Below are 23,643 nucleotides of genomic sequence, written 5' to 3'. Positions count from 1 at the left end.
ATTTCAACCCATTTTTGGTTATTTTTTACCCTTTTTCTGCAACTACACCAAACTTGTCATTTTACCCTATTTTCATCACTTTTTCTTGCCTTTTAATGTTTTTTTGTTCCATTACTCCCATTTCTGCTACTTCTCTATCAAATTTCAACACATTTTTAGCACATATAAACCTTTTGCACCACTTTTCTCACCTAATGTTGCACAAGTTGACCCATTATTTTCACCATATTTCATGCTTATTTTTGCCAATTTAACCACATTCATGATTTGTCATGCCCATTATTTGCCAGTTTAAACTAATTATTCCTACTTTTGAAATTATATTACATTATATAATAATGTAATAATGATCCTGTCTCCACGTGACTGTTCTGTTCATGTCTGTGTTCAACCACCTTCAGGTACAGTGGGGGTCCCCGCTCTCTAGGGCCTTTATTTTGGGGGTCGCGGGCTGAAAAGTTTGAGAACAGCAGATGAATTTATTGATCCAAGAGGCTACACTGTGCCTTTATCTGATTAAAAAAAAAAAAAAAAAAGATAATCTCCAGCAACTTTAAACAAAGTAACCTAAGTTGCTGTTGCAGTGCACAGTTTTATAAAAAAAAAAAATCATATGTACTGTATTTCTAAAGGTAATTGTAGCTTAAAAATGTCACATTCCTTGATTTCGTTGACAGGAATTTGACCTGATGATGATGACGATGTGTTTTTTGGGGAGACGTGGCCTCAGTGATGCTGACTCAGCTCCCTGCTGTCCTCACACCCATAGGTCATCATCTCAGTCCCTGTGATTCACTGCTTTCTGTCTCAGCGGATCACTGGCTTCCTGAGGAGTTTCTATTCTATTGTTTTCTGTTCCAGATTTTCCATCTGACCCTGGACTCACCTCATGTCTGCTCTTTATGGGATCCTGTCACTGCTCCCCTCACAGAGATCACTCACAGTTACAGCATGCTGCACAGTGCACGATCCAGAGGCCTGTGGACTGTAGAGCAGTTAGTCTTTCCCTGACACAGTGAACACGCACACATTCAAACTTCTGCCGACTAACAAATGCATGGATTCGTTTTTCAGCATCACTCTGGGCCAAGATATTCCTGATTTTAGAGATAATACGGAGGTGGAAGAAGGCTATCCTTGATATTTGCTTAATATGAGAATTAAAGGATAAGTCAGTATCAAAGATAACACCTACGTTTTTTGCTGTGGTGCTGAGTGACAGAGTAATGCCATCCAGAGACACTATTTGCTCTGATAATTTCTCTCTGAGGTGTTTTGGACCAAATAAAATGACTTTGGTTTTATCCTGGTTAAGAAGGAGAAAGTTACGGTTCATCCAGGATGTGATGTCTTTAAGACAGGCCTGTAGTTTAAATAACTGATGAGTTTCATCTGATTTCATTGACAAATAGAGCTGTGTGTCATCTGCATAGCAATGGAAATTTATATTATGAACTCTAATAATGTTACCTACCGGAAGCATATATAATGTAAAGAATATTGGTTCTAAAACTGAACCTTGTGGAACTCCATGATTAACTCTGGAGAGATTATTAACATGAACTAAGTGGGTAAATAGAATTTAAACCAGCCTAGTGCTGTTTCTTTAACCCTTTGACGCACAACATGGGTCCAACGTGACCGGAGTGAGTTTTTAAGTGCTGTATCTTTGCGATAGAATAATTTCATCGTTCACTATTCCAGGTATTCCTCAATTAACATGTTTTTGATTGTAATTCATGCTTTTTTATTTTCCCCTTTTCCTAATGTTTAAGTAAAAACACTTTTTGTATCACTCCCCTTCTAACGCACAACATGGGTCAAAAGCAGTGATGGAGCTAAATATTTAAATCTGGCAACAGCTTTTACAACAGATTTTAACCTCCATTCACTCAAGGTCAAAGTTTGCCTTTGCAGCTTTTCTTTAAAATGATTTCATGTATTTCGAGTTTGCATTTAATGATCATTACTGACTATGTATCTACTGCTTCACCACTGAAGCACTGAATGAAACACACCTACCCGCCATGTAGGACAGAGCTCTCGGGTTGGGACTTTTGCTCCATGGACTTTATATAATGTGTGATGGCAGCACTGTTAAATAAATGAGCAGATATGGCAGAGTGACTGTAAACAGCTTCTGGCAGAGATGAAACTGCAAAGGTCACATGACATGTTTGTAGATTATCATGTCTTCACATGAATATTAAGTGTGTCTGTCTTCATTACTGCCCAGGCAATGATAATGGATGCTTGATTAAAAGGCCATTTCTACATGTGCTGTGACCCCCACATATAGAAACCATTGGCCAGCAGGTGGGCGGAGCTAAATCCCATCTCTACAAATCTGCACAATCTCTAATAAATTAATTTTTCATCTTATTCCATTATTTCTCCTACATTGTTCTTTTACATTTCTTTTTTGTTTTACATTATTCTGTTATATAATGTATTGCACTGTTTTTATCATTCTGTTCTATTGATCAATTATTATTATTATTATTAATAATCATAACTCAGGGGTTCACCATCCATATGATCAAACTACATTTGTTGGTAGCAGTTTTTGAAGTTTTTAAAGTTTGGATTTTTATCACTAATCTATGGAAACCCATTCCCGCCAGTAATTTTTGGTAACGATCTTATAAATATGATAATGTTGACCCATCTCTAAGAGAAAATTCCTGACAAAACAGGAATTATGAAATAAACCCCTGTATAGTAATGTTTCGGAAAATTCTTGTTATTTCCTTGATAAAAAAAATGCTTGGATTTTTCCCGTTTGATCCAATTTAATATCAAACTGGGTGGAATTTTGTCTTTGAGTTAAAATTAGTTTGACTATTCAAGACTAATGTTTTTAATGTAATTTTGAGAGGTGAAACCAGAGGTGAAAGTAATGGATTACATGTTCACACGTTACTGTAATTCAGTTGCTTTTATGGGTACTTTTCTTTGTTTATTTCTAAATCAGTAATTTTACTTGTATGTATTAAAACATAAAAATAAATTTGTTACATTTGTTTTACAGTTCATAAATGTAGCGATGCTTTTAGAGTATTTAGAGAATTTTACATTTTTACAAACTTTTTTTATAGAAAGTGTTTATTCGTACGGTTGCCGTACGGACAACCCCCGGTGCTATTGGTACGATTACCGAAGTACATGTACGTAGCGTTTGAGGATTAGGGTTTTGGTTATAACACAGTATCGCAACATTTTTTATGGTTAGGTTTAGTCTTAGTTACGTGACCTAAACTGACCAATGGCTGACCAATCACATGACCTAAACTGGCAAAATAGGAGCGCTGCGTACGGATAGAATGTTGGTATATTGATACGGTAACTGCACAGATATCCACTGCCTATTTTATACAGATGCCTTTGTGTAAAATAAATTAAGTTCAATGAGATGTTTACTGTATGCAAGGGAACCGTGACATTATTACCAACAATAAACATGGGGGGTGGAAGTAACTAGTAACTTTTACTTTCAGTACTATTTAAATGAGCTACTTTTTCCTTGTACTTGTACTTGAGAACAATTTCATCCTAGTAGCAGTACTTCTACTTTAGTAGGAGATATCAGTACTCTCTACTCCCAGCTTTATTCCCACCATTCATTCATTTATTCATTCATTATGTTTCAAAAACGTATCATCATCAGCTTCTATTGTATCCACACTCATAAATGGCACCTTTGAATCCTGGATTAGAGCTGATTAGCTCGTGGCTTTGGGCACATTTTGTTCTGTTCAAACACGTGCACGAGTAGTAAAGCACATCCATTCCCTGCACCTGCAGTAGTCAGAGGGAAACACATTACAAGCTCTGTGTAAAAGTAGGTCACCATCCCAGACACACACACACAACCACACACACCCTCTCCCTGTGATTTCACGCTGCAGTGCAGTACCACAGTCAGCCGTTAGGAGGCCTGAGATGAAGCTCTGCAACAATGGCAGGAAAAGCTTTTCCTTTTCTTTTCCATGTTAGCACTAAACTTCCACCATAAAAAACTGAGTCCAGACTAGTCCACTACATTATCAGAAACACCACAAAGAAGCTGTTATTATTATCTCAGTGATGCTCAACATGTGCCTTTTTATGTTTTAATTTTAATTATTATCCCCCAGAAAACCTTCAAAGCGGGAACATTTTATTTTTATTAACCTATTTTCATTTTGCAACTTTCTTTGTCCCATTTTTGCCCCTTTTCAAATTTTTTGCAAGTTGTTTTTGTATGTTGTCCTTTCTTTGATTTTTTTTGGCTACTTTTTATCCAAATATGCTAACTTAAGCCCAATGAACACCACTTTCATTTTCCCCTACATTTTGCCTCTTTTTATTCCATATTTTTGCCCTTTTTCACTTCACCCACATTGCCTAGTATGAGTGAGTGTTGGTGGTGGTCGGAGGAGCCGATTGCGCACTATGGCCGTCAGTCTTCTGTCAGTCTGCCCCAGTGCAGCTGTGGCTACAATAGTAGCTTACTACCACTAAGTGTGAAATGAATAATAATGCCTTAATTATGTAAAGTGCTTTGAGTGTCTATGATAAAGCGTTATATAAAATCCACTGCGTTATTATTATTGTATTTGGCAATTGGAAATTGCCCAATAAATTGCCAAATACATTATAATCGTAGGAGTTCTTATTATTTTTCTTCTGCAACTCCTTTGTTGTGGAACTCCTTCGAGGCTATTCATGCAGCACCAATGCCATGTATGTCATATCATAGGGACAATGTCAAGGATGTGCAGTCGACCTATTTTGGAGCCGCAATGTCAAGGTCAAGGTTGCGTCAAGTGTAAAAAACCAACATTTTCCATATCTCTACCAATATTTATCGTACAAGTTTGATTATTTACGTGGACCAAAGCTGCATGATCTACCAGTAAAAATATTGGTAGGGGTCAAAGTTCACAACGTCACCAAAAAAAAAAAAATCCTTATAACTTGGCCACGGTACCATTGAACAACATTTCCTTTCAATGTATGACCTTGACCTTCATATATTTAAGGTCAAGAACTATTCAGAAAAGTGAACAAAGTGAGAACTCAAAGCTCAGCCAAAACAAAATACTTTTTTCCTTATAACTTGGCCACAGATTGAGATCCAGTGCTCAGACTGGTAACATTGAACAACATTTCCTTTCAACGTGTGACCTTGACCTTCACTCAAGGTCACATGTAAGGTCAAGGTCAGACATTATTTTTTCCTGCACTATTGCTTCAAATTTCATTAGCAAAAAGAAGAAAATTGTCAACAAATCCAGATACAGGTTGTTATTTTTGCCAATTTTTTTCAATTTTCAAATGCCAAATACGTATTTGCCTTGCGAATACAGGTCTTGCCGAGTTATTATTATTATTTTGCTCATGTAGGCTACTCTTTGCCATTATATACCACCTGGTTGCTCTTCATTTGCCCATTTTATAACCACTCTTGACTGCTTTTGTCCCATTTTAGTCACTTTTTTCTTGCCACGTTTTTGCCACTTTTGGACCATTTTTGGCCGCCTGTTACCATGTCTGCTTCACTTGCTCGGCGAAAAAACGACCAGGGTCAACTGCCGACCAGGACGATGCCCGGTATGCCAGATGGCCAAAGGGTTCAAAGTGTCAATATTGGAACAATTAATTTAAACTGGCAAATAACGTATATGACAAATCACGAATGTCATTAAATTGGCAAAAATAAGCATGAAGTATGGTGAAAATAGGTTAAAAGTGACAATAATGAGTCAACATATGTGACATTAGGTGTGAAAAGTGGTGGAAAGGGTTTATAAGTGCTGAAAATGTTTTGAAAGTGGAAAGAAAGTGCAGAAAAGGCATTTTAATTTGATGGAAAAGTGGCAGAAATCTGAGTAATGTAGCAAAACTACATTAAAGGGAAAAGAAATATGGCAAGAGAAAGTGATGAAAATAGGTTAAAATATGGCAAGTTTGGTGTAGTTGCAGAAAAAGGGTAAAAAGAAGCAAAAATTAGATCAAATTGTTCAGAAAATATTCTTCCACCTAGTGTCTCGCGAACCCAAGGTTGAGAACCCCTGATTTGACCAATACCATCATGAAATATTCTGGGTTAGATTACGAGATCTTTTCAGGAGTCTTCTGGTTTCACTTTGGATATCTCTTAATAAAGATCAAGGAAAATCAGACACAATATGTCGTCTAAGAGTCGATGAGATCATTTCCATTCATGGCCTGAGACATAGTTGTCTATGAGGCGGGATGGCAAGGAACAATGGAGCCACGGTGAAATCCCAAGCAGGCGCTTTTTCTCCGAGCTTCCTGTGAATTAATAATAGCCGAGCAGAGTAAATGGAAGCACTCAGCATGAGGACATTTAAAAAGGCTGCATGGGAAAAAGAGAAAGTTGGGTGGAACTAACAGTGTGTCATTCATAGGTTGATTTAATCTGTGCCTACGTGGTGGAGTTAGACTTTTACCATTAAGTAGTTTAAAATAGTGGTTCTCAACCTTAGCGGAGGACCCCATTTGGGGTTGTGAGACACTAGGAGGGAGTCACCAGTTCATTTTTCTGCAACTACACCAAACTTGCCATATTTCAACCTCTTTTTCTTGGAATATTTTTGCTCCTTTTAATGCATTTTTTGCTACATTACTCCCATTTCTGCCACTTCTACATCAATTTTTAATGCTTTTTCTGCACTTTTTTTTCCACTTTCAAGACATTTCATAAACCCTTTCCACCAATTTTCCACCTAATGTCACATATGTTGACCCATTATTTTCACTTTTAACCTATTATCACCATATTTCATGCTTATTTTGGCCAAATTTAACCACATTCATGATTTGTCATGCCCAATATTTGCCAGTTTAAACTTATTGTTCCTTCTGAATCCTTCCAATGTTGACACTTTTGAACCCTTTTTACCACTTTTTCCTGTCTGTTTTAGCCCACTTTATTTTGAAACTTTTTTTTTTTTAGAATCCATTTCAACACCATTTTGTCACTTTTAACACATTTTATTTCTGATTAAAACAAAGATTTACATCTTTAAGATGACTATACATATTTTAGGGATAAATTATTTTCATCAAACCAGATTAAATTATTACTTAAGAATATTGTACCTGAGACATTGACATTAAGTAAAACCCTTACACTAAAACTGAACAATTTATTCTATTTTTAATATACAATGTGACTTATGTTTGGGGTTTACTATTATTTTTTCCCATATCCTGGCTTTGTCGAGTCCTAAAAAAATTTCCTTTGTAAAGAAATATAAAGAAATAATTAAATCAATTAATTAAATAAACTGTCCCGGTTTCAATATTTGACTTTAGTTTTAATAGTAATTAAACTAGTAAAAATACAATAAACATTGTAACAGTTGTGGTGGCGGTATGTTTGGCTTCATTCAAATAAACGTGAACGTGACGTCAGCATTCTACTGTGTTGCATTCACGTGTTGCTGGGAATTCAAAGCAGTCACGATCAGAACGGTATCCACTTACTTACACTATGATCAAAGATGAACTATATAAATAGAGATAGAATTAATAGAATGACGCAGTGCTGAAATACAACAATAGGGAAGCTTTGAAGAAACTTCATCACAAAATCATAATTACAAAGAATAGTCACAAAAACATCTATTGTACACATATTTTCAAAAAGTTTCATAGTAATGCTCCCTCTGAAAATAGTAGTAAACGTATTACATGAAACAGATGAATTAAAATACACTAAAGTGAGTCTGTCAAACTCAAGGTCCGGGGGCCAAATCCGGCTCTTTAGAGCATTCAATTCGGCCCACAGGAAAAAGTTGAAAAAGACAGAAAAAATAATTATCATTGGATGAATTACAAATTAATTCAGATATCTCAACGCCTCCAAATTCACAAAGTCAATGAAATTCTACAATATTATGGAGATAAATTTGTGTTTTTTTCTTTCTTTCATATAATCAAACATAAAATTTGTTTGAAATAAAAGAGACTTGCAAACAAAAATAATGGATTTGAAATTAAAAACAAAATTTGCAGACAAAATTATCATTACTATTTTTTTTTTTCTAAAAAAAATACTGCTTTTGTTTACAAATCAAAAATGTGTTCTCATGAAACTATACATTTTGTTTGCGTTTTCGGAATTTTTGTTTGCATTTCAATTTCAAGCTTGTGGGCGGGGCCTCCTCAAGACGATGTTAGAAGTCTTCTTATTGGTCAGTTTTGAAAGATGGTGCGTCACACCAAACACTTAGAAAACGCGACCAAAACTTCAGAAAATGCAAATGAAACTTTAGGAAACGAAAACAAAATGTATAGTTTCATGAGAACTCATTTTTAATTGGTAAACAAAACCAGCAATTTAAAATAATCAAAAATACGAATGATATTTTTGTTTGCAAATCCTTTTTTTTTTTGTTAATTATAAATCCATTTTTTGTTTGATTGCAACTGACGTCGTCCGGAGGAGGCCCCGCCCTTAAGCTTGAAAATGAAATGCAACCAAAAATTCAGAAACTAAATTTATATTTTCATGAGAACAATTTTTTTTGTAAACAAAAGCAGCTTTAAAGAAATAAAATAGAAAACGTAATTATAGTTTTGTTTGCAATATTTTTGAAATTAAAAATCCATTATTTTTGTTTGCAAGTCTTTTTAAAACTGTATTTCAAATCATTTTTTTGTTTGTTTTTGTTTTATTTCATAAAAAAAAGATACACATTCCTCTCCATACGACTCGCCATCTTTTGAAACTGCCCAATAAGAAGACTTCTAACATCGTCCGTAGGAGGCCCCGCTCATAAGCTTGAAGTTGAAACGCAATCAAAACTTGAGGAAACGTAAAACAAAATGTATGGTTTCATGAAAACATAGTTTTGATTTGTAAATAAAACCAGCATTAAAAAAAATAAATAAATAAATAAAAATAGTAATTATAGTTTTGTTTGCAAATCTTTTTTTTAATTATTTCAAAATGATTTTTTGCTTGATTGCATAGAAAGGACACACATTTCTCTCTATAGCTTTAAAGGCAACGTTTATATCGACAAGTGAATGAAAACCGACCTATCCGGATATTTCCGAGCCTGGTTAGGAGCACTTGAACGCACCGGGGGCTCCGGCGCAGAGAGCCGACACTTGAACGCTAGAAGCCGCTCAGAGCTGCTGTGGATCCGCTGCAGTGAAGTTGTGGAGCCGCTAAAGAGAAGCTGTGGAGCCGCTAAAGAGAAGCTGTGGAGCCGCTACAGTGAAGCTGTGGAGCCGCTAAAGAGAAGCTGTGGAGCCGCTAAAGAGAAGCTGTGGAGCCGCTAAAGAGAAGTTGTGGAGCCGCTACAGTGAAGCCGTGGAGCCGCTAAAGAGAAGTTGTGGAGCCGCTACAGTGAAGCTACTACTGCCCTTGGACCAGGACACGGATACACACCCACATCTCTCTGTGTTCACCCCGAAGATGAAGTCCACGTTCTGAGCCTGTGGAAGCCTCTCTGCAGCCCACAATGACGGTGGATTTTGAGGATTGCATTAAAGACTCTCCCCGCTTCAGGTAATAATAATAATAATAATAATAATAATAATATGTCCACTTTATTGAACTCACTACTTCTGGATCTTGATTAACTCCTCATTCATGTGCGCGCGCCTCTGTTCTGAGGTTCCCACGCGCACTCCTTCATATCCATCTTTTCATACATGTGGAGTTTAAACCCCCAAAAAGATGATTATTCCGTTTTTTTCCATTCTAGAATCAGATGATCTAAGCTTTAACGTGATGTGAGTTTCTGTGTGGATTCACTGACTTCTGATGATAATGACTTTTATCCATTTTTCCTACATTACTCCCATTTCTATCACTTCTCCATCACATTTAAATGCCTTTTCTGCACATTTTTTTCCACATATTCGACACTTATAAACAGTTTCCTCCACTTTTCCACCTAATGTCGCATATGTTGACCCATTATTGTCACTTTTAACCATATTTCATGCTGACTTTTGACATTTAAACACATTCATGATTTGTCATGCCCATTATTTTCCAGTTTAAACTATTTGTTCTTACTAAATGTTCCAATATTGAACCATTTAAAAAATTTATTTATTTTTTTTTACCACTTTTCCTATTCGTTTTCGGCAACTCTAATTTTCACCTTTTAACCAATTTCTGTGGTTTTTAAAATCCTTTTCTTTTACACTTTTAACCCATTTTTATTTCTGATTAAAACAAGGATTTACATCTTTAAGATGACTATATACTATTGGCCCAACTAATGCTAAAGTTCCTGGATAACAGTGGATATTATTCAGATAAATAAATACATGTGGTTATCACAGATTCATTAACAATGGACCATTATTTTATTGATTTTATGGATGTGCCCCAAATCTCATATCTCAATGTTTTTTCTCAAAATCTCAATATACGATATCAGTCTTGGTAATTTTAATTCAAATTAAGTCTGACTAGCAAGACAATTCAGGGTTAAGTTTGCTGATGCAAAATGCCAAACAGGCACATCTATTAAATTGGTCTTTTTCTCCTCTAAGGGACAGCACGTGTGAGTGAGTTCTGTAGTGTGGCTTGTTTAGTGGTAGATCTATTTTAGGACGCACTCAGTAATCCATCTAACTGTGCTTTTCATGGTGTTCTGAGATGTATCGAATGCAGCGTCTCCTAAAACAAGTGTTTTGACACAAAATAAAATAATTTGTCGCCAAAATAGAAAACTCAATATACCATGAATCTCAATATATTTCCCAGCTTTAATGAGGCGATACTCTTTTTTTTTTTCCTCCCCTTTCTGGAAGTTAATTCAGTTACTTCTGTTTTTTTTTATGTTAAATGTTAAATATTAGCGCTATGTGTATTTTACTTCCTATATTCGACTTCTGATGAACAGCCGTAAACAAACCATGAGGAAACATCTCTAATAATAATAAAGCATTTGAATAATTTCACTTCCAGGCGAGGAATGAATTTAAAAAAGGAACCTGCTGAATGATTTTCCGTCACGCGTCTTTCTGGTAAATCAATCAAAGTGATGGTTTTGGCCGTGGTTCAGTATAGACAGTAATCAGTGGATAAGAAGAGGAAACTGATGGTTTCCTCCACAAACGCCCCTGACCGCCATTCAGTCTGAGGTTACATGAATAAGGCTGGAATTTTCTGTAGCAGCCACATCTGAACCTCATGGTCCCTGTTCCAACAGAGGGAAACGTGTGTGTGTGGACGAGATTCTTCAGGTTAAACTGAAGAAGTTCTAAGATTTTCAAATGCAAGAGAGGGAATCTGAAATCTGGGATTGTCGTGCAGAGAATAGATGTTCAGATTTCTGTGGTTTTTTTCTTTCTTTCTTTCTTTCTTGTTTTTGCGGCTCCCTCCAAAGCAAGGATTTCTTTTGAACTATTTATTTATTTATTTATTTATTGAGCAGTAGTGCTGGACGATGTTTTACCAAAACCCATTACTCGATATTTTTTCTCAAAATGGCGATATACGATATAAATCTCTATATTTTTTAACTCAATAAAATCTTACCAGAGAAGTTAAACTTGCTGATGAAAAATGCCACATAGGCACATTTATTAACAAACAGCTGATCAATATGTGCCATAAAAAAAATTGTTATGTATCTAAAATTAGGTTTTAAAATCATGGAAAAACAAGCACTGAAACACTGAAACACAGTAGGCCGTCTCGGTGTACTGTGTCAATGGGGGAGAGCAGTGTGAAAGTGGCTCTAGCGTTGATGCTGCTTCTCCCATTGGTTTTCCAAAAGTGCTCGGATTGGGCCAAACGAGGTGTCAGCGGAAAGGTCTGCTCCGCCCACGTCTGAATATGTGCATCTTTCCCGGGTAGAGTCAGAACTGCGCCCACTAGAGGCGAAACACACAATCGCGGTGAAATTTAGGCAAGGCAAATTTATTTGTATAGCGCATTTCATACTCAAGGCAACTCAATGTGCTTTACACGATAAAACGTTCAATTGTTTAAAATCAATAAGAACAATAAAAATCATCAGTAAAATCAATTAAAATCATCAGTAAAATCAATTAAAATCATCAGTAAAATCAATTAAAATCATCAGTAAAATCATCAACAAACACATGACATCAACAACATGACCAAAAATCTCTCTCTCAATCATATTTAATTGAAAATGTACAAGCGTACACGTTTTATTCCCCAGAGTTTGAATATATGGTTTGTTTTCCACTAGGGGCCAAATTGCGCTCGCTGGAGGTCGTAGAAGTTTAGTGTGCTTCAGCAGCAGGGTCAGATTTATGCTAATGATGGCTCCGTTATGATTTCTGACCCCCCCCATTAAATCCTGAACACAGAAATTTGAAACAGCTTGTGAAGCCTAGCTCCACAATTACATTCTAAATGGCTTTTTACATGTTTTAAGGAAAACATTCATACATATTTAATGTGTTTAGAAGAAAATGGCTGAATTTGCTTCACGCAGACTTTAGTATTATCATGTCAAGCTGTTGCTGAGAGTCACACAGATTGTGTGTGTGTGTGTGCCCCGAGTGCGACACACACGGAACGCAGAGACTTTCTGTAACTTTTTTTTGCCCCGAGCTTTACCCAAGTTTTTGTCCTGCGGCCCATGGACGATCATCTTTAAATTGAGGAGTAGAAACAAGAGAATATGCTTCTTTTTTTGTCGCCTGTAACAGAAATACTGTATCTTTTTCTCCCTAGTGCTAAAAGTGGCTCTCGAGCAACGTTGTTATGTAACAGTGTTGGAGGTGGAAATATAGGGAGCAGCAGGAGAATCAGGCCTGCTCACTGTATGACACATCACTGCTTCCCACACTAACACAATTATGTGATATCATCAGAACTGCAGTTAAATCAGTGGCTTTTTATTGGTTTTAGCCCAAAACTGGGAGCAACAAGTGTGTTGATCACAAAGCAGAGCAACTGAGCAACTTTTTCCATTGGTCTTCGTTGTGGTGTGTAGAGCTCAGACTAATGTGATGCATCAGCCTGCCTGTATGCACATCTGTGTTGGTCTGCAGTGATTACACGACCACAGGAACTCTCACACTTTGTGTTTGTTCTGACAAAACACTGGCAACGTTTGAGCCGTTTCCTCCACTGGCAATACGTCACGTTGCCATGCGAAGATCAAGAAACTTAAGAATAATTTTTGAACAATTTGAGACAATTTTTGCTTATTTTTCCCACATTTTTGTGCAACTACAATAAACTCGCCATATTTTAACCTATTTTTGTCACTTCTTCTCATCAAATTGGGTTAGGGTTAGGGTTAGGCTATATTATTCCCATTTCTGCCATTTCTCCATCAAATTTCAATGTCTTTTCTGCACATTTTTTTCCATTTTCAGGACATTTTATAAACCCTTTCCACCACCTTTCCGCCTAATGTTGCATACGCTGACCCATTACTGACACTTTTAACCTCTTTTCGCTATATTTCATGTTTTTTTTGTTTCTAATTTGACCATATTCATGATTTGTCCTGCCCATTATTTTCTAGTTAAACCTAATTGTTCCAATATTGACACTTTGAACCCTTTCACCACTTTTTCTGTCTGTTTTTTGCCACTCTAATTTGCAAATTTCTTTTTGTCACTTTTAACCCATTTTATTAAACAAGATTAAAACAAGGATTTACATTTTTAAGATGACTATATATGTTTTGGGGATGAATTATTTTCATCAAACCAGCTACAACGTGACATATGTTTAGGGTTTACTATTATTTTTCCCCCATGTATATCCTGCTTAGTCGAGTCCCAAAAACTGTCCTTTGTTATTAAAATATTTCTGCACATTTTTTCCACTTTCAGGACATTTTGTAAACCTTTTCTGCCACTTTTCCACCTAATGTTGCATACGGTGACCCATTATTGTCGCTTTTAACCTCTTTTCATTATATTTCATGATTATTTTTGCTAATTTAACCACATTCACGATTTGTCATTCCCATTATTTGCCAGTTTAAACCCTTTATACCACTTTTTATGCTAATTGTTCCCTATTCTTTGGTGATTTTATTAACAATTTGCAACTTTTACCCAATTTCTGTGGTTTTTAAAATCCCGTTTGATCACATCAGTCACAGATTTTATCAAATGTTTTCCACTTTCAAGACATTTTCAACCCTTTCCACTAGGGCTGGGCGATATATCGAATATACTCGATATATCGCAGCTTGTAGTCTGTGCGGTGTTGAAAATGACCATACCGTTAAACTCGCGGACTTTTTTTTTTTTTTTTTTTTTTTAAATATCTTAGTGGCATTATGCACAAAAGGTGCACTTAAATTTAGTGTTGTTTTGAAATGTCATCTTAATGACAACATGCACAAAAGGGCACTATTTGTTTTAAAATATTGTAGTGGCATTATGTACAAAAAGTGCACTTTAATTTTGTGTTTTGAAATGCCATGTGAGTTGCATCCTGCACTAATGTCTTGTTTTGAAATGTCTCTGTGACAATTTTGCACAGAACGTGCACTTTCTGTTGACAATTTTATGTTTGAGCCACTCACTGTTTAATAAATACAGTTATGTCAACTTTGACTTAGTTGTGATATCCCCTTTTTTGCATGAAAGTTTAAAATTGGCATATATTAATGCAGTATGATCAAGAATGTTTTAATGTAGACATATAGAATCATCATACTGGTGTGATTTTGTGCATCAAAGTGTTAATTCAAGGGTAATGCAAAATATCGAGATATATATCGTGTATCGTGACATGGCCTAAAAATATCGCGGTATTTATAAAAGGCCATATCGGCCAGCCCTAATTTCCACCACTTTTCCCACCTAATTTTGCATATGTTAACCTATTATTGTCACTTTTAACCTCTTTTCAGCATATTTTCACAATTTGTCATGTCCATTTTTTGCCAGTTTAAACTAATTGTTCCCACTATTTTTGTTGCAATATTGACACTTTGAGTTTAAACCCTTTTTACCACTTCTTCTGCCTATTTTTTTGGCCAATCTATTGTGCTACTTTTAACCATTTTTTGTGGTTTTTAAAATCCCATTTCACCTCCATTTTTGGTCACTTTTAAACAATTTTATTTTTGATTATAACAATGATTTACATCTTTTTGATGACTATATACTATAGCGCAAATAATAAACTTCCTGGATAACAGTGGATATTATTCAGATAAATAAATAAATGTGGTTATCACAGATTCATAGAACAATGGACCATCATTTTACTGACTTTATGGATGGACCCCAAAAATCTCTGCCCTTTATTCCCCCTTATAGATGGTCCTAATCTGATAAACACACCGGGATTCTTAGAATAAGCTTAAGAAAAGTCTAACATTTTGAGCCTCATTGCTTCATAATGTGAGAGGAAACTCCATTATTGCTGGTTTTTGCCATTTGACGGGATTCTCAGCCTCCCTGTTGCTCCGTTCCCGTAAAGCCTCCGGTCCTTCAGTAGAATATGACTATTGTGCAGTGAGCTCCTCACATCCGCTGGAAGACAGACTCCTTTCTCTGCATCTGAATGGCCCAGGGCGCTGATGAGCCGTCCTCTCTGAGGGGCGGGGGGTGGGTGGGGCTGGAGGCAGAGCCGGCCTCGTGGATAAGATCACCACCACGTTGAGTCACTGAGCGGGGAATCCAAGGCCAGTGACCTGTGGCGCTCACTGCTTGTGAGAAAATGACAAGACGAATGGATTTGTGGCGCGGATCGTCAGATGACGGGACGAGGGGAGGGGTGTACGTCACATTCCTGAGGAGGCCTGGGAGAAGGGAGGGAAGTTGTTCAGTAGAAAATAAGGAGAATGTGGAGAAAATTAGATTTCAAGGCTGTGCAGTCATTGAGCGTCAGTCATTTTTTAGAGAGCAGAGTGACGTCAAACTGATGATGTGAATATTTCAAACACTCTGTCCTCCAGGGTTTAATATTAGGAATACACAACAAGTTGCTGTTAATAGAATTTGCAGTAGCAGGAGAAGAATAATTGCTTAGTGATGGCACAGAATGACAAACTGCCCCAAAACAGGTGTAAAAAGTGGCGGAAAGGGTTTATAAGTGGTGGAATTGTCTTGAAATTTTACATAATATTTCCCTTAATTAAATAGAAATTGGTCACAAAATCGAGAAAATTTAAAGTGAAGATCCTATTGGGACTGATATTTATCACTTATTGCTTGGACATAGTCAGTTTATTACATATTTAGTATTTTATGTATATGTAGAAGTGTAAACTAGGGCACAATAATGTTCAAATTACTCAAACTGCTCCATATATGGCCCCTGGACTAAAATGAGTTTTGCCACCCCCTGGCATAAAATAATATTAATGTTTATTAATAATGATGATAATATTTTGGTTTCAGGAGTGTAATTCTCTGATTCTCGTCTGTTTTTCCTCGAGCACAGAAAGCAGGAGACCCTACGTCTTCTACTCAGATTGATGGTGGCATTAAGGGCCTGTTGGTGCTCGGAGCCATGCCCAAACTGAGTCATCTGGGTCATCCTGGTGTTTGGTTGTGACACATCTTTGTGTTGCTGGAGTTGTTGCGAGCGTCTCTTGTGTTATTGCAGGATCTGCACCTCCAGCTGCTCGGAGCTGGAAGCGATTGTTTCTGCGTTGTCTTGTTGCTTCTGCTCTATTTCAGACTGACCTCCTTCCATGTGGAATGTGTGTCAGCGTGGCCCTTCTGTTCAGCCAAGACTGCTCCACCCAGGACCGGGACCCCGGCCAGCCGAGGGTGGGAGACACACCGTAGCAGTTGTTATTATTATTCATGGTTACAATCGTCTTAGACAATTAGGATAAACCAAGAGAACATGTTGGCTGACCTCGGCATACTCAAAGTACTCAACAATTTCTTATATCTACCAAAATACAGTATAGTAGATAAATAATGTAGTAGATAAGAAAAGTTCTTTAAAACAAAGACAGAAAATCTTAAATAAATTGACCCATTATTGCCTCTTTTAACCTATTTTTACTATATTTTATGCTTGTTTTTGTCAATTTAACCACATTCACCCAGGGTGGAAGACACACCGTAGCATTTATTATAGAAATCATCTTAGACAATTAGTCTAAACCTCAATAACTATATTTTTCGTTTCCCCCTCCATCTCCCAGGGCCAGTTATTGAAATTATTTGTCAGATTTGGCATCAACTTGGTGACCTTTATGTGCTTTACACATTAGATTCAACTACACCAAACTTGCCATATTTTTGCTTCTTTTAATGCCTTTTTGCTACATTACTCCCATTTCTGCCACTTCTCCATCAAATTTCAATGCCTTTTCTGCTCATTTCTTCCACTTTCCACATTTTCACCACATTTTTCCACCTAATGTCGAATTTGTTGAGCCATTATTGTCTTCTTTTCATCATATTTCATGCTTATTTTTGAATTTCAGTGCTTTTTATGCACAATTTTTCCACTCTCAAGACATTTTTAACACTTTTAAATCCTTTCCACCCTATTTTTTTCCTCTTGATGTTGCATATGTTGACCTCTTATTGTCACTTTTATCCTCTTTTCACCGTATATCATGCTTATTGTTGAATTTCAGTGCCTTTTCTGCACACTTTGTCCACTTTCATGACATTTTCAGCACTTATAAACCCTTTCCACCACTTTTTTCACCCAAAGTCACATATGTCGACCCATTATTGTCTTCTTATGCCATATTTTATGTTTATTTTAGCCAATTTAACCACATTCACCCAGGACCGTGACTCTGGCCACACCGTAGCACTTATTATGGATGATTAAAATAATCTTAGACAATTAGGATAAACCTCAATAACTATATTTGTTGGCGTATAGCCTGTTTGCACTCGTTTCCCCCTTTATCTCCCAGTAATTGAAATTATTTGTCGGATTTGGCACCAACTCGGTGACCTTTGTGTGCTTTCCACATTACATTCATTAAAGTGCTGCTGCACAAGCGTCTCCCCCCACTCCTATGAATCTATTCTGCTATTTTAATTTTCATCTGTGAGCTTGATTTAATGACCGAGAGCGCTCGGCGGCCCGCGGGGCTTTTTTCACCATCTTGTTAAGAACCCACAGCGACGCTCATTGCGCTGCAGGTAATGAAAGTGACAGGGATTAAGTCAGCAGAGAGCCGTTTGATGGCTGCGCGTCGTAATCGGGGATTGGCCCCAATTTTTTCCTGCTCAATCCCCTGCACGGGAAGGTGTTTCACCTGGTTGGCCTCGACATCCAATACCCACTTTCCTGATCCGAGCAGCGCAGCAAATAGATCTGATGATAATTTTTTAATCGCAGCTCCTGCAGAGACGGCACAGTGCCATTAGACCACGAGGGTTTTATCTTTTTATTTAAACGAGACCAGATGAAGGGCGTTCAGCCTTTAGAACCTCAGCTTCACAGCGTGTAGGGCAAGCAGGATGGAGCATGTGCCAAGATTATTAAAGAGAAAGTTGGAAGTGAGGGCAAGTGTGTTCCACTTGTTATACACATGTGTTAGGATTTATTAAGCTGCTTCTAGGGCTGGGCAATATGGACCAAACTCATATCTCGATATTTCTTCTCAAAATGGTGATATACAATAATACATCTTGATATTTTTAATTCAATAAAGTCTTACCAAAGAGACCATTCTGGGGAAAATTTGCTGATACAAAATGCCACACAGACACAGTTGCACAATATGTGCTACTTTTGGCTTTTTTCTCCGATAAAGGACCAGCATGTGTGAGTGAGTTCTGTAGCGTGGAGGATGTTTAGGGGGAAGGTTTGGGTTTAGAACGCACTCAGAACTGTGCTTTTGATCCTGTTCTGAGAAGTAGTTAAAGCAACAACTCCTTAAACAAGTATTTTAAAACAAAACAAGCTAAATATGTATGTATATCGATATGGGTCATATTTCTACCTCTCGAGGAAATGGATAAATGCAGAGAAGAATTTCATTACATGACATTATTGTAATTTTCCCATATCTATATCTTGAACCTCGATATATCACCTGACACCTAGCCCTAATGGATCAGTGGTAGAGTGGGTTGTCCAATAACCGTAGGGTTGGGGGTTCGAATCTCCCTCTAGCCAAGTCACTGTCATTGTGTCCTTGGGCAAGGCACTGTACCCACAATACCGAGTAGTATGAATGTGGTATGTGAGTGAGTGGTGGTTGGAGGGACCCATGGCGTACTATAGCGGCCTCGCTTCTGTCAGTCTGCCCCAGAGCAGCTGTGGCTACAATAGTAGCTTACCACCACTGTGTGTGGAGTGAAAGAATAATGCACATCAGTGTAAAACGAACTAAATAAAATCCAATGCATTATTATTATTATTATTCAAATTAAATCAGATCAGTTTCCCTTTAACTTCCCTCTAAGTCTAGCCTGAGGCCTGCAGCAGGAACACATTCAGACTGAAGGAAAAACCACATTAATCACAACAGATAAGGGAACATGTTTCTGTCAGGGGTCGGTTTGGGGCAAGATTTATTTCCTGTTAGTATACCAGTGTCAAACAAGAGGCCCGGGGGCCAAATCCAGCCCTTTAGAGCAGGGGTTCTCATCTTAAGATTGCGAGACACGGGAGGGGTCGCCAGATGCCTTCAAGAACTAACAATATATTGTTTAACAATTTGAGCTCATTTTTTGCTTATTTTTACCCTTATCTGCCACTACACCATATTTTTAACCTATTTTCATCACTTTTCTCACAATTTTTTGTTGCTTTAATGCATTTTTGCTACATTACTCCATTTCTTCTGCCACTTCTCCAAATCTCAATGCCTTTCTCTGCACATTTTTTTTCCACTTTCCAGATATTTTCGTCACTTATAAACCCTTTCCACCACTTTTCCCACCTAATGTCACACATGTTGACCCATTATTGTCACTTTTCGCCCTATTTCATGCTTATTTTTGCCAATTTTCCCACATTCATGATTTGTCATGCCCATTATTCACCATTTTAACGATCTCATTGTACCTACTAATTGTTCCAATAATGAAACTTTGATTACCACCTTTTCCACCATGTTTTTTTCTGATTAAAACAAGGATTTACATCTTTAAGATGACTATATACTATGGCCCAAATAATAAGAAACTTCCTGGATAACAGTGGATACCATCATTTTGTTGACTTTATGGATGGGCGCCAAAAAGCTCTCCCTTTTATTCCACAAAATTTCATGAAATTAGATTAAAAATTGGTCACAAAATCAAGGAAATTTAAGTAAATATCCTGCTCAGACTGAAATCTGTCACCTTTTGCTTGGATATTGTCGGTGCTTTCCATACTTTACATATCATTTAACTGTGAATTTGCAAACCAGATCACAATGTTGAAATGACTGGTTTTCTTTGCCTATATAGTCTGCAACCACCGAGAGATGACGAGGAAAACAAATTTTCTCCAAAAGCAACCACTCATTAAGGGAGTCCCAATGTGTGCAGATTCAGAGATACTGATTCAGTAGTCTGATGATGACAATTATTCTCTTCATTCCTTATAGTTGTGGCTTTACATGGAGCTTGTGAAATGCATTGATATGCAGAGATGATGTCACTCTGTTTTTGTGACGGGGGACGCGGCTTTCTGCAGGAACCCCCGGTTGTCCCTCTCGTTTCATTCTGATGAATGGCGTTTCACACACTGCGCACACACAAAGCCTTGAAGAATCGATGTCAAATACTAAACCGTGTGACATCCTGGGCAGTGACAAAGACCAGGACCTCTATGAAAGAACTGTAAGCAGGATGATATGTAAGAGGCAAACCTCAGACCCGACTCCTTTTTTAGAATGGCCATCTGTTGTCACCACAGCTTGAGCGTGCAGACATTGAATCAGCACCACGGCAACATCTTGAAACCCTAAATGATGTACGAGTTGGGATAAAATTGGTATTTCCAACAGGAGTCGTGTTGAAAGCGAGCAGCAATGACTAATGTTAGGGAAAGAAAAGCACGCAATGTTTCTTTTACAATGAAAGTCACAGCCTTTGGTCTTTCCTTTCAGTCAGCGTGAGCGTAAACTAAAATAATCAACTTTTGAAAAATAGAGAGAGGGGACGAAGGGAAATGTTAACCCGCCTAAGAAAGGGGTTAAATAATAATCTGTATTCATTTCTGATCATTTTTTTCTGTCCGTTTTACATTATAATTAACATTGGTTTTATTTTGAAAAATATGACTTTATTTTGGTAGAAACCATAAGTAGTGTAAAGGAAGGATACACTCAACCAACGATTTGATTCAAATCCCAATGAAAATAAAAAATAAAATCAAAGATTGAGATCTAATCATGCACTTGACTCCTTTCAATTTAAATACATAGGTATCATATTTTGGAGAAAAAAACAAGTTAGTCAGAATACAGATTTGTATTCTTTTAATATTTTCTTCTTTTAACCTTCTTACAAACAGTTTGAACTTTTTGAACACGTAAACCAAAATAAACTGCACATTTATTAATTTATCACCATGTAAAGTTAGACAAAAATACATATTTATCCCTCCTCCCATTTTTTATAGGAGGGGCGGGGCCAAGTGACAGTTAGTGATGTCACTGATCCAAAAAGACATAATTGATGTAATTTCAGCCAATAGCAAAATTCAATTACAATAGCTGGCCTTCAACCCATAGAGGGCAGTCACTCTGACATTTGTAATTAAGGAGAGCTTTTCTTCTCTGCTTTATTGTCTACTACCAAACCGCAGAGTTGAAACTGTCGCCCCCTTCAGTCACAGATTGTCTCAGCTGTTTTCATTCTTTTTCGGTAAACAAAAGAGCGGTATATTGGCATCTTTGACTTTTCCTGATTATTTATAACAACCAAAAGCAGCACAAGTTAGCATTTTCACCAAAAAAGCTGCTAAATGATCATAAAAACAAGCTGAATGCTTCACTGAATTGGAAACAATGGGACATTTACAGGCAAATGTGGCTGTGTGATGTCATCAATCATGTGATTTCAAAATGGTGGAAAACAGGCTGTAAAACTGTAAAGTGAATTAAACAAATATGGTGCAAAATAATGCGTTTTGGTAGGCATAGACCTTATAATAAGTACATTTCAAAGGTTTTAGGCCATATTTATAGAAACAGTGGAGGAATTTGACATTTCTTTGTAGAGATGCAACGATTCACTCAACTCCCGATATGATTCGATTCATGATACTGGGTTCACGGTACGATTCTCTCACGATTTATTTTACAAAATGGGACTGTAGACAAATGATGACTGAAAAATATTCTTTTTTTTTTTTTGGGAAAAAACTAGAAAATACTATACTATTTTCCTTTTATTTTTCATTCTCAAAATAATCCCTTGATAAACTATTCAAAACAATGCAATTTAACTAAAAATAAATATTAAATGAAATAAATAAAGGAATAATACAAATGAAGAAGAAGCCTATTAATTTAAATTCTGATTCTATAGTAAACAATGAAAAACTGCATAATTATTTTTCTTTTTAAAAGTGCAACTGAAAATGTATTTTGTGCCTTAACAATTGGACTTTAAAAAAAACAGTCATTGCACTGTATTTACGTCAGATATTTTTTTGGACCAGCAGAGGGCGCTGGTAACCCAGTGGTCGGTTGGCATGCAGATATTCTTGCAGTGAAGAAGAGATGCTATGCTAGCAGACAGAGCTAATAGAAAAACGTGACTTTTACAGATATTCACGTAATATTACAGATATTTTTTCGGTGCTAAAGGGGTAAGGAATTATTTATGAACATGTTTAAGAGTAGAAGGCGGCCAGAAAGAAAGTAGTAGCAGATTCTGCCCACCGCCTACACTTCTGGACAAGAGAAGGATAAATATATCGCGCCCTCTACTGTTTAAAAAAAGTACTGCGATTCAATTTTCACAGTATCGATGTGAACCGTGATACCTATGAATCGATTTTTAACTGCCTCACGATTAATCGTTACATCCCTATTTCTGTGTCTTTCCTACATATTCAATGACACAGTTACAGGGGAAAAATAGAAGATCAAGGCACAAACTGTACTCAGCATGACCTTAAATCCAACCCTTTGTGTCTAATCACTTCTCAGCATTCCTAAACATTTTCTTCAGGAAACTCATGTTTTCCAGTCCAACCCGTGTTCGTATAGTCTTAAGAGATGGTACGCTCCATGTGGTGATTACTGGTTGTGCTTAGCGTTTTTTAATGTTCTTAAAGTAGATCTGTCAGCAGAAGTCATTGTGAATTAGTGATTCAACAGGACAGCCGCAAAGCTATTTTCTCCCTCTGTTCAGATCACATAAAGGCTTCTTCTGTAGCTGTTAGGTCACCCTAAAGCAATAATGAGGCTTCTCTAGCTTCCCGTTTGAGGGTTTGATGTACTGCCCGGAGCTGAAGCTGCGGCCAAGATTAGCATGGACGCTAAAAACTAGGAGAAGAAACGTCTGCACAGAGATTTCATTTGATCTGGAAAGCTCATCAGCCGATATGATCATGATTATTATAATAGCTTATTTAGCATCGAGCTCTGCTATTGTGGGGGTTGGTTGGGTTGTCTGGTTATGGTGTCTTTCATGAGGCTTTTGTAGAGTTGTGAGATCAAAGGCTGAGTTGCAAAAGCAGCCAATGTCATAAGGCGAATTAGCTTGTGTTTAATGTTGTGGTTGGAGGTCCAGGTCGATTACATTAGATGGTTTAGCACC

General features: G+C 37.0%; 1 protein-coding gene across 1 annotated transcript in view; it reads left to right on the top strand.

Moving 5' to 3' along the window:
• Positions 1 to 9,132: 9,132 nt before the first annotated feature.
• LOC114466662 (arf-GAP with coiled-coil, ANK repeat and PH domain-containing protein 3-like) overlaps positions 9,133 to 23,643 on the top strand; it is a 90,618-nt gene continuing 76,107 nt past the window's right edge. The window contains exon 1 of the mRNA XM_028452287.1: positions 9,133 to 9,532. Coding sequence (XP_028308088.1) covers positions 9,486 to 9,532 — 47 coding nt within the window. The 5' untranslated portion in view covers positions 9,133 to 9,485. The remainder of the gene's footprint in view (positions 9,533 to 23,643) is intronic.

This window comes from Gouania willdenowi, chromosome 7 (genome assembly GCF_900634775.1).
Source record: "Gouania willdenowi chromosome 7, fGouWil2.1, whole genome shotgun sequence".
Classification (NCBI taxonomy): domain Eukaryota; kingdom Metazoa; phylum Chordata; class Actinopteri; order Blenniiformes; family Gobiesocidae; genus Gouania; species Gouania willdenowi.
The sequence above is the reverse complement of the archived record's forward strand: the minus strand, read 5'-3'. Positions and strand labels throughout refer to the sequence as shown.